Genomic DNA, 22,953 nt, shown 5'->3' with positions numbered 1-22,953 from the left:
GCTGGCGTGCGCCTGCGCGCTGCCGCCTCGGCTCGGCCGCCTGGCGGGGGCTGGCGGCGGGGACCCGTTAGCGCGGCAGGAAGCGCCCGCTCCCGCCGCCGCCGCCTCGCACCATGTCGAAGCGCCTGAGGAGCAGCGAGGTCTGCGCCGACTGCAGCGCCCAGGGTAGGCACCGGCGGCGGCCGGGGGCGCGGGGAAGGCAGCGCAGCGGCCGGGCGAGCCCATCCCCCTCTCCTCGGACCGGGCAGCGGCGCTTCCCCCCCGCCCCGGGGCGCGGGCAGGTGGCGGCCGTGAGGGGCGGGAAGCGCGGGGCTCCGCCGGGCCGGGCACCCCCGGGCGGCGGGGGGCTCCTGTCAGCGGGGCGGCCCCGGCGGCGGGCGCGGGGGGAGGCGGCGCTCCCGGGGGTGCCGCCGCCTGGTAGCGGCCCCTCGGCGGCGGCGGGGAGCCGGTTTCGCCGGGTTTGGACGCGTTCTCAGCGGGTTTGTCCGTATCGGCCTTTCGGTGAGGGAGCCGCGCTCCCGCCGCGCCGCGGTGCGCTCAGCCCCTCCTCAGTTCGCGGTCGCTGCGGTTTTACAGCCCAGGGGCGGCACCGGCCCCACCGCCCCCCCCCCCCCCCCGCCTCGGCCCGGCTCTGCGCCCCCGGGGCCGGGTCGGGGAACGGCCTGAGGGCAGCGCCGGTGCGAGGTCAGCCTGGAGGTCCTCCGCCTCGAAAGGAGGAAGGCTTTGCCTGAAGAAGCCTTCAGTCCGGGAGCTGAAGGCGGGGGGGGGGGGAGGGGGGGCTGTGTCACGGAGCGGGACAGCCGGCGGCCTTGCGAGGACGGGAGCGGGACGGACCTGGGGGGCAGCCCCTGTTCCGAGGGGCAGGGGGAGGCGGCACTTTCCCTTGCCAGGCTCGACTTGCCCCGCGGCCCGGGCCGAGCGTAGGCACCGCAGGCGCCTAAGGAAGGGGCGTTCTGAAACGGCTGCGGGCCGGGGCTGGGAGCGCTCGGCGAGCAGCGTCGTGCGGCGTTGGCCAGCGCGTTGTCTCTACGCTGCAGATAGATTTGGGAGCTTACCGAAACAAATCTTGTTTGCAGAAAGTCAGCTGCATCTCCTTTTCTGACCATCTGTAGTTCTGCTGTTCCTACCTTTAAAACTGTCCAGTTTACGTTGTTTTGTTTTTTTTTTTTTTTTTAGGAACCGTGTATATTCGTTGTCTTTCCTTCTCAGAGTTATGTAGTTTGTGTTCTCTCCTGCTTCTTCCAATATAATTACTCACATACATACTGAAATTAATTAAATCACTGTAATGTAGATAACATTTGAATGACCAGGAGGTGTGATGTGCGAGAGGGGATAACAACTTTTGTAAAATGGGACTTCTGTTTAAAAAAAAAAATAAAATAATAAAAATCCCAAATTAACTCTCAAGGAGTTACTTTTCTCTTCGTAGAATTTTGTTTCCTCAATAAATAGAGCTTGCATATCTTATGTGGGCAGTTGTCCCTATCTCATACAAGGTAGCATATCTATGCTTTTAAACATCAGTGGTGTTATGACTCTGAGATAAAGTTGTGTTACTGTGTGTGTATTCGTTAAGCTCGTCAGGACTGCGCAGTGTATCAGCATCACAATTAGGGTAATCTTGTAAGCCAGCCTTTTATTTTGTTGTGTCATGACATTATAGCATTGTCAGATATTTCCTTGATCTTGGTGACGAAATCTGCTGGCTTATCCGTATGTGTAAAGAAATCTTAACTTAATCCTTTCTTAAATTAAAAAAAAAAAAAAAAAATCAAACCCTTCCATTACTTAAACCAAAGAGAATTTGTCAGAGGGGTGTTGGGGAGCTGCTACGTGTGCAGCTGCGTCAGGAGTCCTGGGGGGCTGCAGCCTTTCCACACACATCAGGTGCAGCAAGTGCAGGGTGCCCGACTGCTGGAATAATTAGTACTTGCCCCTTGAACTTCATCGATATCCGCTTTGTTTCCGTGGCGAGGTACGAATTACATGAGGTCTCTTACGTGAAGTGACTTTACGTGTACTCCTCTGGTACGCTTCCTATTCTCGGGCAGGAGTTCGCTGTTCGCGCTCAGGGTTCAGGCTTGTCTTCATCACACGCTTCCTGTTTTGCATCGCTCTGCCATGTTCCTGAAAACAGATTTGAGCTATCTTTCTGGCTTCTCCCCAGTTGTATTTTGGTATCAGCTTAAGCATATTTTGATTGTGTCCATAACTGGATCTCTCTTAAAAAATTACTCAAATTCCAGCACAAACACTTAACTAAATTAAATTTAAACCTGACATATCAATTTTCCCATAACCTGACAGCTTGCTCTGCTTCTTCATACTGTCTAACACTGTGTTCCTTCTCTGTGCTGAACTTTTCAGTTCCCTTGCCGAATCTGTCTGTTGTCTTTCCTTTTGTTTTTCTTTTATTGTCATCTTTTTTTGCATCACACCATCCACATTTCCAGTGATGCCGTTTTTTGACAGATTCTACATAAATGTGGACTTTCATCAATGTGATTTCTTTTAAGTAGAATGTAGGAGCTGAAATTACAAGCAAGGCCTCAGCTTTTTTCTTCAGAAGAATTTTAAAGCCCCATTTCTGCTATGAAATGACCAAATAAACAGTAGCTGACTTTATCATGGCTAAACGGCCATTGTTCGGAGCCAGTTAAGTTAGGTATTGCGGTGGATGTAAAGAAAAAAACCTGATGATGACTGTTAATCAAAACAGAGCGAGGCTCACAAGCAGCCTGTAACTGGTGATCGAAACAAGAAACGTAATGGCTTTCAGAAGAATCCCATTAGTTTATGAATGAGTGGGTGATAAGGTTGTCTGTAATGAAAAGGGACTCCACTCGTTAATCTGGAAGGCTGCCTTCAGTCTTGGGTTGTTAGGTTAGCACTAATGCATCTCATTTCGTTGTTATTTTTCTCCCTTCTTAGAAGTGAAAGTTGTAAAAATAATGGAATGATTTAATAAGGAGGTTGCGTGCTTGTTATTAATTTGTTTTTTAAATTAGGATAGTTTTTTTCCTAAAACATATGCTTTAATTTGGCTCTGGGCTGTGATAGTTATCATCTGTGAATAGATGCTCCCATCCCTCACGGCCTGTGGTTCGAACAGGTTTGCCTACATTGCCCTCAGCACACACACATCATCAACTCTGCTTAAAAACCACAACTGTGATCAGACCTCATGTTTCAGGGATTCAGTAAATTTATCGCGTGGGTCAGAGAAGACTTTTTTTATGATGCACAATTGCTTAGATGCATCCTGACAGGATGCAGAAGTTCTCGTGAGATACCAGGCTTGTGTTGTACTCGCTTATTTAGCCTCAAACTCGTCTCTGGATTTGAAATTAAGAAGAATTTTCCAAAATAGAAGAGATCTTGAATTCCTGTTTCTTTCTCCTGGGGTGTGCTAGATCTGAAGATCTGTCTTGCTGCTCAGTTGCCGCTTACTGCAGGGTTCTTGGCACGTTGAGTTTCACGCGTCACTGGCAGAAAAGTGGAATTTCTTCTGAAGACTGGGCTAAGAGCAGCAGAGGGACCTCTGTCCTGTTGTGCATATATTCAGCTTCAATCTGATGTAACGTTCCTACTCGGTTTTATACTTTTTGATGTTTGAAGCTACGTAATAGCTAGTATATATTATTTACTACTTTACCTTCCATCAGTTTTCTTTCTGGTTTGCTTATAAGATGGCTTCAATTTGGATCTGTTCCAAGTTGAAGTTAATTTGCTTGACAGTTTTTGATTTTACTGATTTTTTGATTTTTACTGATTTTACTTGACATACCTGTATCTCGCTCTTTTTTTTTTTTACTGTGATGCTCGAGTGTGTTTATGATTTAATGTGGAAATTAAAAAACATTGTAATAATATAGAACTGAAGACTGAGTAGCATGTGAAAAAGCATGGCTACTATTACCACTTTTTATTTATTGACTTCTGAGTTTTTCAAAAGAGCGGGGTAGGTACTATTGTTAGAAATACTTCTGTAGGACTCCACCAAATGACATGTAAGCACTTCAAGAAGTTAATAAATTTAGTGTCCTGTTGCGCTTACAAAGGATTCTATTTTCGTAGGAAGAACTGCAAACAGTGGGGCTTTTTTCAGACTTTCCACAGCAGGTCTCCTTGCTGTCCCAGGACTCCCACATCCCCAGTAAGTGCAAGGGCTATTATTTCCCCAGCATCCAGAGGCCCATCAAGCTCATATAATGGCTAAGCAGTAAAGCTAAGGTTAGAAGGCAGGGCTCCTCATTTTAGACCCTGTGTTTGAAATACGAGGTCATGTCGCCTTCTGCATTGTAATTAATGTATTCTTTTTCAGATCCTTGTTGGGCATCTATAAACAGGGGGATTCTGATCTGCGATGAGTGCTGTAGTGTTCATCGAAGTCTGGGGCGTCATATCTCTCAAGTGAGGCATCTCAAGCATACTCCATGGCCGCCAACACTGCTGCAGGTAAAAAGTAAAACTGTATCTTCCTTCATTAAAACTAGGTACAGTAATTTTTTAACAATTTTTTTAAATGGAATTTAAATTGCTAAGCTTTTGCTTGAGAGGGGCTGATCCTTTTAAACTTTCCTTTTCTAAGTTAGTCTCCTTTTATTTCTCATGATGGACCACTAAAATCAGAATTGTCTATGCCTTTTTAATTTGATACCTCTGTTTTGGAGGGTCACCTTCAACTTTTCTTTCAGACTTCTGCAATGCATCTGCTTCAACCTAATTTTTCAACATGTAGCAAGCCTCTGTTTTCAGTAGAGCTGCTGTTGGGAAGAGTAGAGAATTTTAAGGGGGCTCTTACTACATTCCACAGAATAACCTCCCTGGCATGTGCCTGGTTCTGACAGCCCAGTAGGTTATGGATGCTGGCACCAGCATATGAATCTCTGTTGGCTTGCTGTCCACTTGAAAATAATTACAGCTATTTGATTAGTCAGTCTGTGCAGCTAGCAGCAAAATTTCTTTACTGCCTGTTTGTATACATTTTGGATTTCAGATGGTTGAAACACTGTATAATAATGGTGCTAACTCCATATGGGAACATTCGTTGCTGGACCCTGCCTCTGTTATGAGTGGAAGGCGCAAAGCTAGCCCACAGGATAAAGTGCAGTAAGTGGAAAATTACAGATTTTTTTATTTTTGTAGAAGTGTGATGATTTTATTCACCAGTGACAGAGGCAGCAAGGTATCCATGGGAACCTGTGCATATTTTGTTGCTGGAAGAGAACAGGAGTAAAGTAGTTATTTCTTCGCTTTTTTTTTTTTTTTTAATTCCCAATGATAATTTTTTAAAATTTATTGCAAAAATGGAAATACATCTCTGTCACTGAATATGGTGCTTCATTTTTAAATGTAAATAACTGCATATAGTAAGTACACATCTTAAGTTGGCATAATTTTATGTTCAGTGTTTCCTTCTAAGAAATATACACTACATCCTAGAGTCTGCAGATATCTTGATGTTTGTAAAAAAAAGTATGTTCTGTATAGTTACACAATCTGCGTTGGGTTTTTTTTTAATGAAAATATTTTTCCGTGTCTAACTTTGCTACTAGTAGCATGCAAAGATCTAATGCAGTCTTCACTTGGAATTTTCCTTTTTCTAGAGCATCTGTATTATTGTGAAAGCACTAATATTTAATTTCTTTCCCTTCTGTTGCTTGTGTTTCTCTTCACAGTCCCAATAAAGCAGAATTCATTAGAGCTAAATATCAGATGTTAGCATTTGTTCATCGCTTGCCATGCCGTGAAGATGACAGTGTTACTGCCAAAGATCTAAGTAAGGTTAGTATGGTTTTTTTTCTGGCAGTCTGCAGAAGCTACAACTTGTGTGTAACAAAACAGTGAAATCTGACTGAATTAAAGTAGTTGCTTTTGACTTGAGATAACTATTGCTGTTCTTCAGCACTACTACATAAACAAATACAGCGTGACTTCAACTTGAAGCCACTTTTTTGGGGTAATATATATGGATACTGGAGATGTGGATGGTTGAGAGGCATCAGTTTAGGTTAACTTGAAGAAAAACGTTTACACAAAACAGCTGTAGCAAGAATTCTTGCATACCTGTTTCTAAAAGCATGGCTGAAAAAACAAATGCTGAATCACAGTTATTGCCGCTGTATTAAGTACAATCCTGCTTCTTTTTCAGCAACTCCATTCCAGTGTAAGGACAGGGAATCTGGAGACGTGTTTGCGATTACTCTCCTTAGGAGCCCAAGCCAACTTCTTTCATCCTGTATGAACACTTTTTTCATTATTTTGATATACAATCAATTCTTACAGTTCATAATATTTATACCGATTTCAGCTGATACACATTGCATTTCGATCTTCTACTCAGACCTGTTGATTAAGTAGATATTTTTCTTAATAACTTGTAGGAGAAAGGAAACACCCCGCTCCATGTTGCTGCTAAGGCAGGACAGACTTTACAAGCAGAATTATTAGCGGTTTATGGTGCTGATCCTGGCACGCAAGATTCCAATGGAAAAACTCCAGTTGACTGTGCAAGGTAGAAGGCTCTAACATATGTGATGCTCTTATACATTAACTGGTGTTCATAGGTCACACGATGAACCTGCTTAGATATGTTTCTGTCCTGAAAATAATTTGACTGTGAAATGCTAGTAAGTACTTTTTCAAGAAAGAGCGAGTGCATAAAGAGTGTAAATAAGCATTTTCATCATTTCATAGCCTGTATTCTGGATGCTTGAGACAACAGTTGTGATCCCAGTGAAACAGGCTGTGCCAATCTAGCAGCTTACAGAAAAGTAATCCGAGGAGAAGAGTTTCTGCAAGTTCAGCAAGCTGAGCGGACTCCAGGAGTGCGGATTAGCTAGGGAATTGCTGTAGGAAAGGGCTGGACTGCACAGGATGGGTCAGGGAGCAGGGGGTGGAACCAGGCTTTTTAGTGGCAGTGAACTCTGAGGCGCATCCAGTTGCAGAACTGCTCCCTCAGGAAAGCCTGCCTTTAGAAAGGCTCTGGGCTTCCCAAAGCAGACAACAGTCATGACAAGAACGAGTAAACATGAATGTCTCTACTGGTCAGTTGGGTGGTAATGAGGCACTGCAAGATTTGCAGCACAGCACTCAAGATTTTTTGTGTTTATATGCAAAATTGGACATTACTGATCAACTAGAAGCTGCACATTTGTGTAAATAAAACATCCTCCTTGCTCTGATTGCTTTTGAATTGAGGCCATACATGGAATCTGGAGACTGAATAAGTTCATTTGATCGCAGCACAAAATATGCCAGAATATTTCTATTTCTCAATGCTATTAATCAAATGTGAAGTTGGGTGAGTTTGCTGCATGAACTCAGGAACTGTCTAGAAAAAACATATTCAAAATAGCCTATATAATCTGTTGGGTTTTTTTTCTACAGCAAAGCAGTAGGCAAAGGTTTTCAGAGTTTTCACTGACTCATTTTGGGAAGTTCATAAAAGTTTATCTGTAGTTTTTTTGCCCACTTGAACATAGTGTTGAAAATCCTGCTGTGAGTCTGCGCTGTGTTGGTACACTCAGACATGTGCAGTGTTGAACAGTGGCTTGTACTAAATCTATTTCTCTGACCATTTTTAAATTTTTTTCTGTCTCAAAATGAATAACTGATCTAACTTTTGTGTGTGTAAACCAGACAAGGTGGGCATCATGAACTGGCAGAGCGCCTGGTGGAAATTCAGTATGAACTCACAGACAGGTTAGCCTTCTATCTCTGTGGCAGGAAACCAGGTAAGGAGGAAAAACCACACTCCGAGATCTTTCAGTGTTAATTATAGGACAGTTCAAACTATGGTATATAATGTTTGTGTCAGTGTTACTACACTTTTTATATGCATTTCAAATATTCTAACATTATATAAATTATACATGAAGAACTAAAGAAAGTATAAGATGTAAGATTAGTGATAATGCATTTAAAATCCAGTTAAAACAGCAGGATTTTAAGTATACCTAAATTAAAAATTAAGTTCCTTTCTGTTTTTCCACAAATATGTGTTCTGTAAATGAAATACCCCTGAAAGTGTGGAGAAACCTCCATATAAGATCAGATAAGTACTGTTTAACTTCAAGGAGTGAATTGCAGGGAAAATAAAAATTCTGTGAATGTTGAATTGTCTGCAGGAGATATTGTAGAAACTCTTCAAAGTAGTTTCTAATTGCAATGTAAAATGCAAAAGCAGGGGAGTATTCAATTAAGCGGGTAGCTTTTGAACACAAGCACACTTAAAAATCTTGAGCCATTAGGTGCCTTTATGGCACCGATGTTAGAACTTAATTTTTTTTCTTAATGGAATTTTAATACAGTTGATAAGCCTTAATTGGAATCTTTGATAACACCAGCAAATTGTGGTATGAACCTTCTTTTGAGACTTGCTAGCTTCCTATAATTGGAAATTGAGTAATTAAATGCAAGATAAATTATTCTTTGTTTGCCTGTTGTGTATATTCTTGGGTTTCTCATTACTATGTCTTTTAGTAACACTGAATACAGCTGTATATCCTGACAACATTGAAAACTATAGTCCAGTAACAACCTATTAAAGTGCAATTTGTTTTCAACTCTAGAGCATAAAAATGGACAGCACTTTGTTATACCTCAGATGGCAGACAGGTAAGTTGCTGATTCCATGGCATGTCTGAAAACATCAAAATTAAAAAAAACTAATAATTAAGTTTCCTTTCCTTTCTGAAACAACTTTTAAGCTTGTTGTCATTCTAACTCTTTAATCTGTGCCTTTATTGATCTTGGAAGCTTTTTTTTTCCTAGAAAGAATATTGGCATTTAAACAAAATCAGAAAATTATAGAAGTTTACTGTATTTGTTAAAATGCAGGGGGAAGGTGAGACAGTTATATTAAGGGAACACACATGGGGATTCCTGGGAAACAGATTTTGTAAATAATGTAAGGGCCAATTGAGTTAGTTTACTGATACAGCATTTTGAAACTAATACTTGCAAGAAAGCTGCATTTTCTTCTGGGAATATTTATGCTTTTGATCATCTGAGTGCTTTTAACTTTTGGTTACCATCAATGAAATCATATTTGTATAAAACATATCAAGTATTAATCGTAAGTCCCTATTTTTTTTTTAATGCTATGCAATTGGAAATAAGACGGCTGTAAGTAAACTGTTGTTCAACTTATTACTTGCAAAATTTCTATAAAAAACTGTAATAAAATAAAAATTATAGAGAGAAAGTATGTAATAGTTGGTAAAATACTTAGAGTTAACATCTGTCATTTTTTTAGATACGCTGTGTTTAGCTGTTGGATAAAGTACTGTGTATTTTCAGCGCAGGGTATTTTGCAGAGCAGAGTAAATGTCCTTTGCCCCATTACACAGAGAAGGAAGTTGACATGCAGAGAAAATCACTTGTTCAAAGATGCTGCTTCGACTGCAGAGCCTGCAGTACAACCTGACTGTCTCTGCCCGATATCCTCCGCTGTTTTTTTTTTTTTTCTTGTCTGGGTGACTGCCTACACAAACTCTCTGTGATGGCAGTTAATCATACAGAATTTTTATTTGAGCCTTTCCCTCCTCGTAGGTCAGGGGAGTCTTCCCCGGGTGATATAAATACGGACTCAAAATTTGTCAGCTTCCTGATCTGTAGTTTTTATGATAAATTCTGTTGAACTGTGCAATTTTCATCTTGTGCCTCCTGTTCAAGGCTGGAAACTAGTAGAAGAGATTATTTACTAACCAGTAGAGAATAATTTTAAGCATGGCCCTATTGCCGTAGCCATTTGCCAGCCTGATGGTCACCGACCTCCTGCAGCGTCCAGTGGAACGAATCCTGTGTGTTTTCTGTGGGCTTGAGTTTTGGTTGAATGATGATATTGTTCAGATTCCTTACAGAAAGCATTTTGTTGCACTACAGCTTGACTGCTGCTTGAGCTGTGCAAATGTGGGTATTCATATTCCAAAGGATTTTTGGGATTCTTTTGTTTTAATTTTAAGATTGTTGTTTAGGAAAGCTTACGAATATGCTAATTGGTATATTAGCAATATTAGTAAGATCAATGTGTTAAAAACTATATTAATAATACTAAAAGATTAAGGAGTTTAAAAGAAAAGTGACATTTTAATAATTGAATTATTGAAACGTAGAATTTGTCTTTAAACAAGCTATGAAATGCTGTAGATGTAATGATCACTTTTTGTTTTCATAGCAGTCTAGATTTATCAGAACTTGCAAAAGCAGCTAAGAAGAAGCTTCAGTCTGTAAGTAAAACTTCCAGTGTGCAGTGTGACACATCTTTGTCTGGACATGGCAAACTCTGTACTTCATCTTCCATGCTGGTTTCAGCTGCTATTAATTCCTGCATAAATAAATGTCAACTTTGTAGCAAGTTAAAAGTGTGGAGAAAAACATGAAAATAGGGAGAAATGGAGGAGCAGAGATGATGACAAATCCATGATGGAGCACAAATACTTGTTGGTCTTGTTTGGGGTAGTATCTCTAGGTCTGTCTCCCCAGTTCAGAACCTTAAACTTTGTTGTTTGTCTTGCTTTCATGTATTTTATGTAAATCTGTATGTTAAATGTTTCTGTTTGCCTTTAACTTTCTGGAAAGCCAGAATAGTGCATTACTGTCTGCTAATTAGGTAATAATCATGCCAGCTCACTAGTTTTACTAAAGTGTTGGTGACCAAATCCTTGTGCGAGTTAGAGTGGAGATATGTTTTCCCTCTACTTAAAGCTTTTAGCTGAAGCAAACTGTATCAAAGGATAAAAATTCTGCAGTTGGGGGAAGAACAATCCTGGTGTTATTCTTCTATTCAACAATGTCCGTTTCTCTCTAAAGGTAATGCTAGCGGTCATGAAAATTCCAGCTAAGCAAGGCAGCGTGTGTAGAACTGGTATTCAAATAGTAATCAGTACAAACCAAATGTGAATCCGCTTTAGAACTGGCTTTCTGCTGTGAACATGCTGTTAGTGGCTACTTTAAATGCATAGCTAGCTAGAAGTAGATGGATTCCTGCACTGTGTTTTTGCAAGTTGTGGTGGGTTGACCCTGGCCAGAAGCCCAGCACCAGTGCAGTCCCCCCAGCAGGACTGGGGAGAGCACAGGAGGAGCAAAAGCAAGAAAACTCATAGGTTGAGATAAAGGCAGTTTAATAGGTGAAGGAAAGAGAAGAAAACCAAGTGAAGCAAACGGAATCGCTCAGCAGCTCCCACAGGCAGACTGCTGCCCAGGTAGTCTCTGAACAGCCATCTTGGAAGCCAAAAACCAAGCTACTTCTTCCTCCGCCCGGGTTTTTATCGCTGAGCATGCCATGGTATGGTATGGAATATCCCCTTGGCGGATTCGTATCAGCTGTCCTGGCTGTGCCTCCTCCCAGCTTCATGCCCACTCTGAGCTTACCTGCTGCTGGGTGGTGGGGTGGACAGAGTGGGGGGGAAAAAGAGAATGCCTTGGTGTTGTGCAAGTACTGTTCAGCAGTAGCCAAAAGAAGCTAGTGTTGTCAACACTGTTCTAGCCACAAATCCAAAACACAGCAAGCATCATGTGGGCTACTACGAGGGAAGTTAATTCCGTCCCAGCCAGACCCAGTACACAAGTAAACATACTGGCTTTGTCTGGGTTCAAGAACGATGGCAGTTGCTCTTTGGTTAGGAATTTAGGACTCAAACTCTGGAAAAAGCAGGACTGGTTTTCTTGTAAATAAAGCTAAAGCCTTGAAAAAGTGTTAGGTTTTTCACCCATTTCAGTACAGCTTGTCCCAGAGAAGGAAGATCAGCCATCTGTTCAGGCTTGCCTACGCTCTCAGTTATCAAGTCTGGTCCCCGTTACTAATGTGAATGCACTGTACGTGAAACGTCCACAAAGCCCCGTGACATCTTAATTTCATGTCCGATCTTCCAACAGCTCACTTCGTCACAACACAAGTATCTCTCTTGAACCGCCCACTGTAGGAACACAGTTTGAAACACGCAAGCATTTTGTGAGTCTTCACTGTTCAGTTAAGCCCACATCTCCAGTGCCATTTGGATACCTAGTTCCCACAGTAGGTCTGCTTCACTCCAAACACACACGGTCTTTTTGCGATCAGATAGGAGAGAAAAAAGAATCCATTAACCAGTAAAGGAAAAGTGTAGAACAGTATTGTCTCTGTGTCTAGCGGTCAGGTGGTCGTATATATCTGCTTAATGGATTACTTCACTCTGCAGGCTGAGAAACAAGCAATTATATAGGCTGAAAAAGAGCCAGGGGAGAGCAGACTTGTGCTCTTACATTTTCTGTGTTTCAGAGGTCTTACTAGATTTAATTTCTTTTCAAGCTGTCATTATTCTCTTCTACCCTTAGCTAAGCAACCACTTATTTGAAGAACTTGCCATGGATGTGTATGATGAAGTTGACAGGAGGGAAACAGATGCAGGTGAATGAGGCTTTCTGGAATGTGTATAAAATAAATTTGAATTGTTACATTACATGCAAGATGCTAGTGCAAGCATATGTTCTGTTTAAAGTACTTTTGTATTCAGTAATTACTGATAATGGTAGTTTTTTGTCTTGCATTGTCTGGAGGTGACGTTAATTGTAAAAAATCTCGTGTTTTTTACGAAGTAGAGAACCCTCTGGGGAAAAAAGCCTTCCTTTGAATTGATTGTGTTTGTGTTTGAAATTGTGGTCTTTTATTCTTTGACAAGAAACGCTGTCAAATAGTACAGGAAGGTTATTCCCTTTTTTTTTTCTTCCTTCCTTGAGCAGTTTGGCTTGCTACTCAGAATCATAGCACGCTTGTGACAGAGACCACGGTGGTCCCTTTTCTTCCTGTAAATCCTGAATATTCCTCAACCAGGAATCAGGTATGCAGTCTTCTTAATACTGTAAAACTATTTTTATTTAATAGGCCAGGTATTCTAACTAATATTGTTTTACTGTACTTCATTACTGTAGAAGAGTTGCATCTACTTGTAAAGAGGTTAAAATAGTTTCATATTTCCCCTGCCCTGGAGTGTGCAGCTGGGCAATTTAAATCACACATTTTGCAATAAATGTAATTGAACAATCAACTCGCTGTCAGTGCTATAGTCTTAGTTTTACCTGGGAACTCTGCTGTTCATCTAATACACAATGTACTTTTTTTTTTTTCCCCCCTGCATTATTCTGTAATTTAGGGAAGACAGAAACTGGCTCGATTTAATGCCCATGAATTTGCTACGCTAGTTATAGATATTTTAAGTGATGCCAAACGAAGACAACAGGGAAATCCTCTCGCTGGTTCAAAAGGTGAGTATATTTTTGGTTGTAGGTGCTTCTATGTGCAGTTCTTCAGTAGTTTAATCAATACCATAGCCGCAGTCAGAAGTACTATACGAATGAAGAAAGATATTTATACTGTTTTTTATAAATGATAAGAACTAAATCATGTGGATAGCAGGCTATGGACAACATGTATTAGGCCACCAAAAGAACGCCCAGTTACAGGAGATTTGTCTATTAAGGTTGGTATTTGTAATACAATTAAACCAAGCGGGATAGGTGCAATTCAGGAACATCTTTTTGTGATGGTTGTGATTTTTATGATAACTTGGTAAAATTTTTCAGAACACTGCTATACAGTTTTAGAGTGACACTTTTGATTGGCAGCTAGGATAATGTCAGTGTTTTAGATGCTGGCTTTCCTGGCTGTTCTCTACACACAGGACTTTGCTGTAATTTAGATACTCTTGAGCTTATTGCTAATTTGCCTAAAAATATTTACTTTCTGTATTTCTTGAGCATGATAGATATAAAAGAATACAAATACTTATGCCAACAGCCAGACAGAGCCATAGTTCTAGCCGTGACGGTATGAAACAACATCTGAACACTAGTTCTTCCTCTGGAGAGAAAATACAAAAAAATCTTTTCTAACTTTTAATTTTTGCCTATATTTTTAATTTGAATGTTGACATCCGTTTGTCCAGTGTAGTCGGTTTTGTTTTGTTTTTTTCCTTTACATGAATTTTATTAAGCTGCTAAAGCATGATTCTCACCACTTTAACTTTTCTAAACACTTACAAGAAATGAAAAGACAAAACCATAAAACTTTGACATTTTGGATGGTAATAATCCATACCTACTAGGTGGATCTAAATTAATTTTTTTTGAACTGGGCTAGTCAAATGATATTTTATTATGGCATGCCTGGTATTGTCTTTCTGGATAAACCTCTTCTCTGATTTTTTTTTTTTTTTTTTTTTTAATTACTTTAAAGTATGCACTTCCATTTCTTCTCCACAGTTACTAGTGTGTTTTTAAATGATGTGTGTTGATCTACAGAAAATGTGGAACTGATACTCAAATCAATCAGCAATCAACATTGTAGTGAAAGTCAGGATAACGACCAGCCTGATTATGACAGCGTTGCTTCAGATGAAGATACAGATCTGGAAACAAATGCAGCTAAATCAAACAGACAGAAGGTAGGTTTGAAATATTTATACACATTTCTTCATAAAAGTAATCTGCAGTGAATCTTTCCCCTTGTAAGGGGATTTAACATGCATAAATGATCAGAAAATGAATATTTTAATTAATTTTCAAATTCATTTCAGAATCATGCTTCAGTCTGTGAACTTTAACAAAATTAAGTGTTGTGAGTTAAGGAATTTTTATTGTAAATAAAATTCTCCTCTAGAAAAGTAATGTGTGCCACTGTGCATGTCTGGAGTTAAGATATAGATCTAATTGCACAGAATGAAATAATTGGATCTACCAAAACACTCTTAATCAGCGATTACATGGTATTTCACAAACATTTACTGCTTCCTACTGAAGAAATATTTACAGCAGACCAATAGTGACTGAGTGTTTTAAACCATTCCTGAAAATAATGCACCATGGTAAAAAAGGGGGCAGTAAACCTAGTAGTTCTAGTTTAATCTTCCCTGGTAACATGCACGCTGGATATTTAGTAATCTGTCTTTTATGACTTGCCAGTTCTTTATTGCATATTTAAAAAAAAATTTCTTACGACAGAGTATTGTGTCCCTGAAATGCTGAGACAAATGTTTTTGTGCATAGAGGAGCTAAGAGTTCATTGACATCAAATTTCTTTTATATTGGAATAAAATTATTTTAAGGAACGGGTCTTATTAATTGGAACTTAATTTGAACCATGATTCCTTTAAAGTAAGTACATGAAAAGCTGTCAAAATCTCATTGTCTTGTTTTCTTTTGGTAGTCTTTGTCTCAATGGAGTTAAGTATTGTTCTCTTACTGTTTATAGAGCCTGGATTCAGACTTGTCGGATGGACCAGTGACAGCCCAAGAATATATGCAAGTTAAAAATGCATTGGTGGCTTCTGAGGTAAAGATTCAGCAGTTAATGAAAGTGAACATCAACTTGAGTGATGAGCTGAGAATTATGCAGAAAAAGGTAACAGGCACAGTAGTGTAACCCCTTCATTTCTCGATGTATTTTAAATTGACCAGAATAGAACTGGTGAAACGGAAGACGCAATAACCCAATATTAGGATAGTGAGAAAACTTATTTTAAAAGGGAGCTGCTTTGGAATCAGATGAGACTATAAATGTGCACCTGCTTTGAATGTTTTTTTTTGTGGAGGTGATGATGATCTGCTTAGTTTACTCTGACACGAGTTTTCCAAGTGACAAGACAGTTACTGCGAGTCTTGTAGGTTTTTGCTGTCCTGCTTCAAGATAAGCAGTTTTCAGCAATGAGGAAGTAAGTGCTAGCACACGTCTTACGTGTGTGCACATATGTATCTAATGTACTTCCAACTTTTCCAGTAAATATGTTGGGTTTTTTCCATTAATAAGCCTAGCTGGAATGAAGGGAAATTAAAATCCCAATCCAGTTTGGCAGTAGGAAATAGTCTGAAACATGGCGATACAATATAAAGTTTTTGTATACCAGGAGGCTGACATTTATGTGTTTGCTTGCGTTTGAATCCGTGGGAAATGGCACGTAAAGGATAGAGTGGTAAATTCAGTTACTGGTTTAAACCTTCAGCGTGGGTTTTGTCTAGACGAGGATAAGGTGGAGGTATCTCATTTACAATATGAGTTACTATGTATAAATACTTTTCCACAAGCAGAAAACTGAACTTTTTTTGATAAATCCTGAATTTAAAGCTCCCAAAACTCAGTTTGGAAGCCAGACCTTCTAATCCTTATATAAACAAATCAACAATTTGTTGAATGCTTTGCCAGTGTTCTGGTAAATAGAGATTTTTGTGGGGTAAAGGAGAATTTATATCTGTATTGAGTTCACTCTCCTGTCTGTCGTGCTAGCCTAGAAAGGGCTGACTGCTTCCTCAAATTAATTCTTTACCTAGTTTTAAAAATCCTGTTTTCCAAATAATTACAGTACTGCAAGACTTACAGTATGTGCTGCAGAAAGCGCTCTCCCTGTAGAGAAAGTCGTTCGAGCTGTGTTCCTGCAGAGGTGAACCTGTGCTGAGAGCTTGTTTCCCCGTTGTTTTGGGGCAAAGAGGCTGATGCTTTGGAGCGTGGTGGGAACTGTTGAGCTCTTAGCACCTGAGGCCAAGCTAATTCAGCAGATTTGAATATCTTTGTTCAGTGCCATCCTTCTGTTACAGTTGTGTTCAACCTTTCCGATCTATTGGAATGGTGAATACTGAGAGGAGCCTAAGAGATCTCAGGGTGTTTCCTTGGTCTTGTAACAGCTTGTACTGGTAAAGCATTTCTCTGCGTCAATTGAATTAACTTTTCACTTATATCGGGTTTCTTTAAACAGATATAGTCTATTTAGGGTAAAAAAAAAAAAATCTTTGGGGCCTATGAATTAATAGGCTTTAGTATATTTATGTGGAGTAGCAGAAGAGAGATCATTTCTGTGCTGCAGCTGAACTTGTTTTGAGAGATGGCGTAGCCAGGGCTCCCTCACCTTGGAGATGAGTTGCACCAATTTTACATCCTGATGATGTATCCAGCTATGGGGCTTTCACTTAGTGTTTGGTGGCTGTGGGTTGGTGAAGAGTCGATACAGCCCTGCGCCATTGCAGAGCGCAGGACGGGAGGAAGGGGTAACAGCTGTCTTAGCTGTCAGCTACTGGGAACTTCAGTACGATGTGGGAATTCTCTGCTGGGTTATTTGTGGCAAGACACCTATATATTTGTACTGCTTCAGCAATTCTAATGCAAGAGAGGTCATTCAGGAGTCTCTTTTTTCTCTTTTTTCTTTTTTGTTTGTTTTCTAAGCAAGAGCTTAGAAGGTCACAAACTAAAAAAATCTATCCACTTTATGTATGACCTTATTAGCCAACTGTGTATCTAATTTTTTGCATGGCAATTACTAAGCAAAAGATGCTAATTAAAGAAGAGGCAAAGCTGCACTTGATGAATGCCACTTTAGAGTAGATTCTTCCTAAGTAAAAGTGAAAATATTTCTGTTACCTTAATGGGCATTCTTATGGAAAAAGTTACTTTTTTTTATGCCTGTGGATTTTTTTAGGTGCTTATAGGTGGTTATGAGTTTGGTCTGAGTTAACATTAGCTGTTGGCTAAAACTGCACCAAAAGTACGTTTATAAAATGTGGAAAAAGTTTGGAAGAAGGAGACTATAAAGTTGACCTATTTAATTGCCTCTAATGTCAAATTTTAAAGGGGAAGCTTGGCTCCTGGCTGATCCTCAGATCTTGAGACTTGATGCATCTTACTACCAAGCACACAGGAAGTGGGGAGAGAAAGCGTAAATTATCTTGATAGAAGTCTGCACATTTGATTTAGGGTTCTGGGAAGCGCTCTAGGCAAAATAGGATTTTTTTTTTTTTTTTAATAATGTTCTTGATGGTTCATATGATGCAAAGTAATAAATATGCAATTTCCTGTTTAAAAGGCCGTCAGCTGTTTGAAATATTATACTCAATTATTGTTAGAGAATTGCTGATACTGACTTTTTTCTACATCTTTTCTTTATGATGTGTTAATATAGCAAACTTACTCCGAGTAACTCCACAAAAAAAGTCAGAATTGTTGCATTTTTACTATCCATCAAATGCGTAATAAAAAGCTTTAAAATTATTTCTTGTTGGCTTCTTAGAAAGCAGTAGCTGATACTTAATTTTCATAAGCTAAACTCTGTTCTTGCTTTGCAGAGCAAGCTCTAGTTTTCTTTGCGCTGCCTCTGCTGTCTGTGCTGTAGTTCTGGCATTTTCAGATTTCATGGGCCTTATGTTAAAGTCCTTGTAAGTTCTTGTATTGACTGCTGAAATGGATCACTTTGCTTGAAAAACTGTTTTGTTGGCAGTCCTTCCCCCCACAACCTCATTATATTACACGATTCATGTGCCAGTACAGCCAGGCTGGAAGAAATGGATTGTGTGTGTTTAACTACAACAGCCAATTTTAAGATCTAATTTAGCTTGCATCCCAGCAAAAAGTGCTGGAAAGCAGCACATAAATATTTCCAGATCTGGAACACAGATGTTTCTATGCTTACACTAAGCAAGTCAAGGAGATTTTGAAAAAGAAATCAAAGCCCAGCTACTAGTAACTGGATTTACTAGTAAAGCTGACAAGCGTGTATTGTATAGTCAGTTTGCTTTTGACGCTTGCTGTTAGAAAAACAAAGTCCCACTGCTAAACATTTCTTTCAGCTTCAAACGCTACAGAGTGAAAATACCAACCTCAGAAGACAGGCCACAACCAATATATATCAGGTCCAAACTGGTTCTGAATACACAGACCCTACCAACAATTCTTCTTTAAAGCGGCGACCATCTGCACGGGGTAGCAGACCCATGTCCATGTATGAGACTGGATCAGGTCAGAAACCCTACCTCCCCATGGGAGAGGTCACATACCCAGAAGAAAGCATAACAAGACTGCAGCCTTTCCCTCCACATGTAAGTAAAACTGCTGATGCTTCTGCATTTCTTCTGATGTTCAGCTTTTCTGTCTATTCCAACTATGCTCGTGTACCAAAGCTGCTCAACTGTCTGCTTCAGAGGGAGTTTGAACTGTAAGAATTGTTAATGTTTGCTGTATTAACATGTCTGCAGGAGCTTGATGTTTTGAAAAGTAAAAGCTACAACAGTTCTGGAATATGTAAACTGGAGCTTTTGGCTTCTGCTCAGCTGTTTCTTTTAACCACAATATATATGCCAAATATCAATGTGTGGCTGTTTGAAAACCAGGAGGGGGGAAAAAAATAGTATTCCAAGAAGGTAGGTAAAGTTCACGGATTTCTTTCTTGAGCTACAGGCACGTGCCAATTTGTGGAACTTCAGAACCACATTTCAAAAATAAAATAAAATTGAAGCTAACTTTTTCATTAGGCCACCAGTTTCTTATTTTGAGTTTGGAACTGAAGGCTGAGGATGGTTTAGATCTGTTAGTTGAACAAATTCTTCTGATTTAGTATTTTCCTGTATGATGCGCTAATAGCGGGGAGGGAGTTCTGTATTAGCCGCAAGGATTCTGCACTGACGTGTTCACACTTCAGATAAGTGACCCAACACACACTAGTGCTCATTAACGTTTGGTTTTTGTTGCATCTAGATTGCCCTGTGGGCAGGAATATGGGATAATATTTTTTAGGCACGTATTTAACATTTCTGGATTTGTTTAAATGTTTCCCTGTTGGTAGCACTATCTTGTATTTCCCTCCAGATAAACAATTAAGCCCTTTAAAACATATTTGGAAGTTAATGGGTTTTTTGCCTGGTATGAAGGGAGGGCAAATGTTCCATGCACATTCCAAAGAAGACAGTTTAGTGCACCGGGGAATCCGCACAGAAATTTGTATGCTGGGTTTTTGCCTGCCTTCAATTAAATTAGTAAGAACTTTAAACTATGAAATCTGGATCATTTTAAATTATATTGGCATGTTGATATAAAGGCAGTTCTGGCAGCAAGAAATGTCAGAATTCTTTTGTATGTGGCAGCGTTTGCCAAACATGACAGTGCTTTGTATAGGTCCTTTGGTCATTTGGTTTGAAATTTGGATAGAAGTAGCAGTTCTGAAGCATTGATTTGTTATGTGAAGTTAGTTTATGTGGTATTATGGTGCATGTATTTTATTCTCTGTGGATTTTAGCACCTCTGGAATATCAATATTGGCACCTCTGGAATATCAATATTAGAATTAACATGAAGTCAATTGTATTTTGAAAGAATTAAGTCCACTCAGGCTTAGCCAAATTCTCAAAATCATTCTTGCTTTATGTCATCTCCATGGTTTTAAGAATGTTCCTTTATTTCAGTTAAGAATTTTATTTGTGTTTTGTTTTTGGTTTTCCCGAGTGTTTTTCTCTTTCCCATTTTTAGATCGGGAGGAGTGCGTTTGTGACCTCCTCTTCATCTCTACCTTCCTTCCCCTCCACGCTTTCCTGGTCAAGGGATGAAAGCACACGAAGGGTTAAGTACCTTCCCAATTGGTCTTTTACCTGGAGGAGGTGGCAATCTCCCTAGAAGCCTTTATGCCTCTGTCTTCTCCCCTTTTATGCTGACTAGCTTTCATGCTTGCATGAAGCGGTATTTCATCACTCTCCGCTTCTTCTGCCACGTGCTGTGGATACTTGCTTCTCTCTGACTTCACAACGGCTAAAATCTTTAGCATTTAACACCATGCACAGTTACTCCAGATCACTCGTTCAACTGCGTAACACTGAAAACAGCCAGAAGACGAGTTGGTTGCTGTTCGGAAAGTAATTTGGCAGGCACTCACTGATATTTCATAAGGCAATATATAACTCTTCCTACTGACTAAAATGCACTGCATGAGGCATATGACGCTCGCTGGGTCCTGGCTTTAAAGGCTGCTTTCTTTGGGGCTGTCAGTTTGCACCAATCCAAATTGGTACCGATTGACCGTTTATCTTCCAGATGTTCATTAGTTTGAAGTGAGTTCTCTAAGCATCCAAACAGATAGCCATTCCTGTTGCCCACCCAGTTAGTATCAGCTAGCCTGCTTTCTGCTGACCTTGATAGGCGAAAGACTGAATGGCCATGGGAATTGTTTTGAGCAAGACTCCTTTCAGGGCAGGATTAAAGACGCTGCGAATGTATAAAGGAAGCTTATATTGGTGTTCCGTCAGGATCTACAAAACTTCGTTCTTAGGGTTTTTGTTAGCTACAGTACTATAGGAAAAAAATGGCAGTGTTACCAAGAAATGTTAAAGGCATTCTGTAAGCTTATGTTATTCCAAAGACACTGTCTTTGCTGTGGCCTCATATGTGAGCTATTAGCTATTTGAAGAAGCCTTGTCCAGCTTCTTAAACTTTTTTTAAACGCTGTTCTCTTTTTGTAGTGGGACACTTAAATCGAGGCTTACTCAAATTCATTTGCTAGAAGTGAGCATAAAATGCCACCTGGAAAAGGACACATTTAGCAAGACAAACAGTTTGATAGACTAGTCTGTCCGTGACAGCTTCTTTTTAGACTGTTTTATTTGGGATCCTTCAACTAATTGCAAGTTACATATTCAAAAGAAGGGAAAAGCACATTGCATTTGCAGCTTTAAAATAACATCCATTTGGGGCTGTGGAGGGGCTGTGACTTAACATGTCACAGACTAATGAATGCTGAAGATGAACAACCTATAGCTTTTACGCTGCTGTTTGGCCAGCCTGAGCTACCAGCTTGCACTGCTTGCAGAAAGCACCCTCCATCACCAGAATGAGTCGATTACATTTCGAGGTCTTGCTCTGACTAAACCTCTTTAACTTTGAAGCAAATATCGATACAAGGTCCTTTGGGCTGTTTTTAGATGTTTATGTGTCATTTCTTAGAAAATAATGAGTAGCTTACACCCATTTTGTTGTATCATGTGTTCAAGATTGAGGCTTTGCTTATTTCTGTTTTAAAACAAGACTTTCTGAGAGTAAACTTGAAAAAGAAGTGTTTGTATTTCTTTGTAAGACTTAACTGATTTTGAAAAGATCTTTCAAGAAGAGTTCACTCTTTTTGCTCTGCGTTTTCTGTGTGGTTAATATAATGAAATCAGTACCGTCTCATTCCGTTTCTTGGGCAAGGATTGCAGAGTCTCTAATCAACTTTTGCTATATAATACTAAATTTTTCACAAAACAGGTCTGTGGGTTTAGATGTTGAATGGTCATACTCTGACCTCTTCCTGCCAGGATAAAGAACTGTCTTTTTAAATTCTCGTGTCCCCATTTTATTTTGACTGTACAGTGTTTGGACGTACCAGTCGAGAAAATACTAGATTTGAAAGTAGGTCTAGATGATAAAACTTATACAAGGGAATATCCTGCTTGGTCAAACGCAAATCGAGGTTTGGCTGCAGCTGATATCAGTACTGTGTAGTACTAGAAACTTGAAGAGGTTTTGTTTGTGTGTTTTTATAGTACATTGATTCTGTACTATGTTACTGATTCCATAATATCCTATTCTTGTAATTTATTGTTGTCATTTGTATTTCTGACCATAGCGTAGAGCTTTGCCGCTTAATCATGTTGTTCTCCTCTATACATCTGAGAGAGGGGAAAGTCAGACCCTACATAGAATAGTTTCATATCTTCAAAACATGTGACACTTTTACAATGGATCTTTACTAGCTGTCCTGAGAGCTGAGCGTTCAAAAAACGCTTGTTTTTTCCTCCTGTGCAGAGTAACTTTAAAATGGACGGAAAGTGTTCATATGCCATGTGCTTCAGAGTTAAGAATTGTTGGTTTTGACATTAGATGAGTGCTTAACAAATGCACCGGATCTTAACCAATGAAAACCAATTCCTAATCACATTTTTGGTCTGTCCTCGAGGTAGACATATTATTTCCTAAGTGTATGGATCAGGGATGCAAATTGAAGGTGTCCCTTACAGCCTAACACTCGAGATTCCCTCATCTCGACTTCAGAGCTTCCGTAAAGCTCCAAGGCTGGTTTTTCAACGGAGATTGCGAAGGACCCTATTACGTGAGCAGTGTCGGTGACTAAGGCAGGAGCTGATGCAGAGGCTGATCTGTATGTAGAGTGAGACTGATGTGGCACACTGCCA

General features: G+C 39.9%; 1 protein-coding gene across 6 annotated transcripts in view; it reads left to right on the top strand.

Moving 5' to 3' along the window:
- Nucleotides 1-22,953, top strand: part of GIT2 (GIT ArfGAP 2) — a 31,797-nt gene continuing 8,844 nt past the window's right edge. The window contains exons 1-16 of one of the 6 annotated variants that reach the window (XM_082325053.1): nt 1-165; nt 4,328-4,461; nt 5,003-5,115; nt 5,685-5,790; nt 6,158-6,244; nt 6,390-6,520; nt 7,648-7,742; nt 8,580-8,625; nt 10,190-10,238; nt 12,325-12,397; nt 12,730-12,827; nt 13,140-13,251; nt 14,287-14,429; nt 15,236-15,385; nt 18,592-18,840; nt 20,264-20,353. In XM_082325053.1, coding sequence (XP_082181179.1) covers nt 114-165; nt 4,328-4,461; nt 5,003-5,115; nt 5,685-5,790; nt 6,158-6,244; nt 6,390-6,520; nt 7,648-7,742; nt 8,580-8,625; nt 10,190-10,238; nt 12,325-12,397; nt 12,730-12,827; nt 13,140-13,251; nt 14,287-14,429; nt 15,236-15,385; nt 18,592-18,840; nt 20,264-20,353 — 1,728 coding nt within the window. In that variant the 5' untranslated portion in view covers nt 1-113. Of the gene's footprint in view, nt 166-3,479; nt 3,581-4,327; nt 4,462-5,002; nt 5,116-5,684; nt 5,791-6,157; nt 6,245-6,389; nt 6,521-7,647; nt 7,743-8,579; nt 8,626-10,186; nt 10,239-12,324; nt 12,398-12,729; nt 12,828-13,139; nt 13,252-14,286; nt 14,430-15,235; nt 15,386-18,591; nt 18,841-20,263; nt 20,354-22,953 lie in introns of those variants that run through there. The other 5 variants (XM_082325054.1, XM_082325052.1, XM_082325056.1 and 2 more) reach the window with 5 other exon arrangements.

This window comes from Platalea leucorodia, assembly GCF_965183815.1.
Source record: "Platalea leucorodia genome assembly, chromosome: 12".
Lineage (NCBI taxonomy): Eukaryota > Metazoa > Chordata > Aves > Pelecaniformes > Threskiornithidae > Platalea > Platalea leucorodia.
The sequence above is the reverse complement of the archived record's forward strand: the minus strand, read 5'-3'. Positions and strand labels throughout refer to the sequence as shown.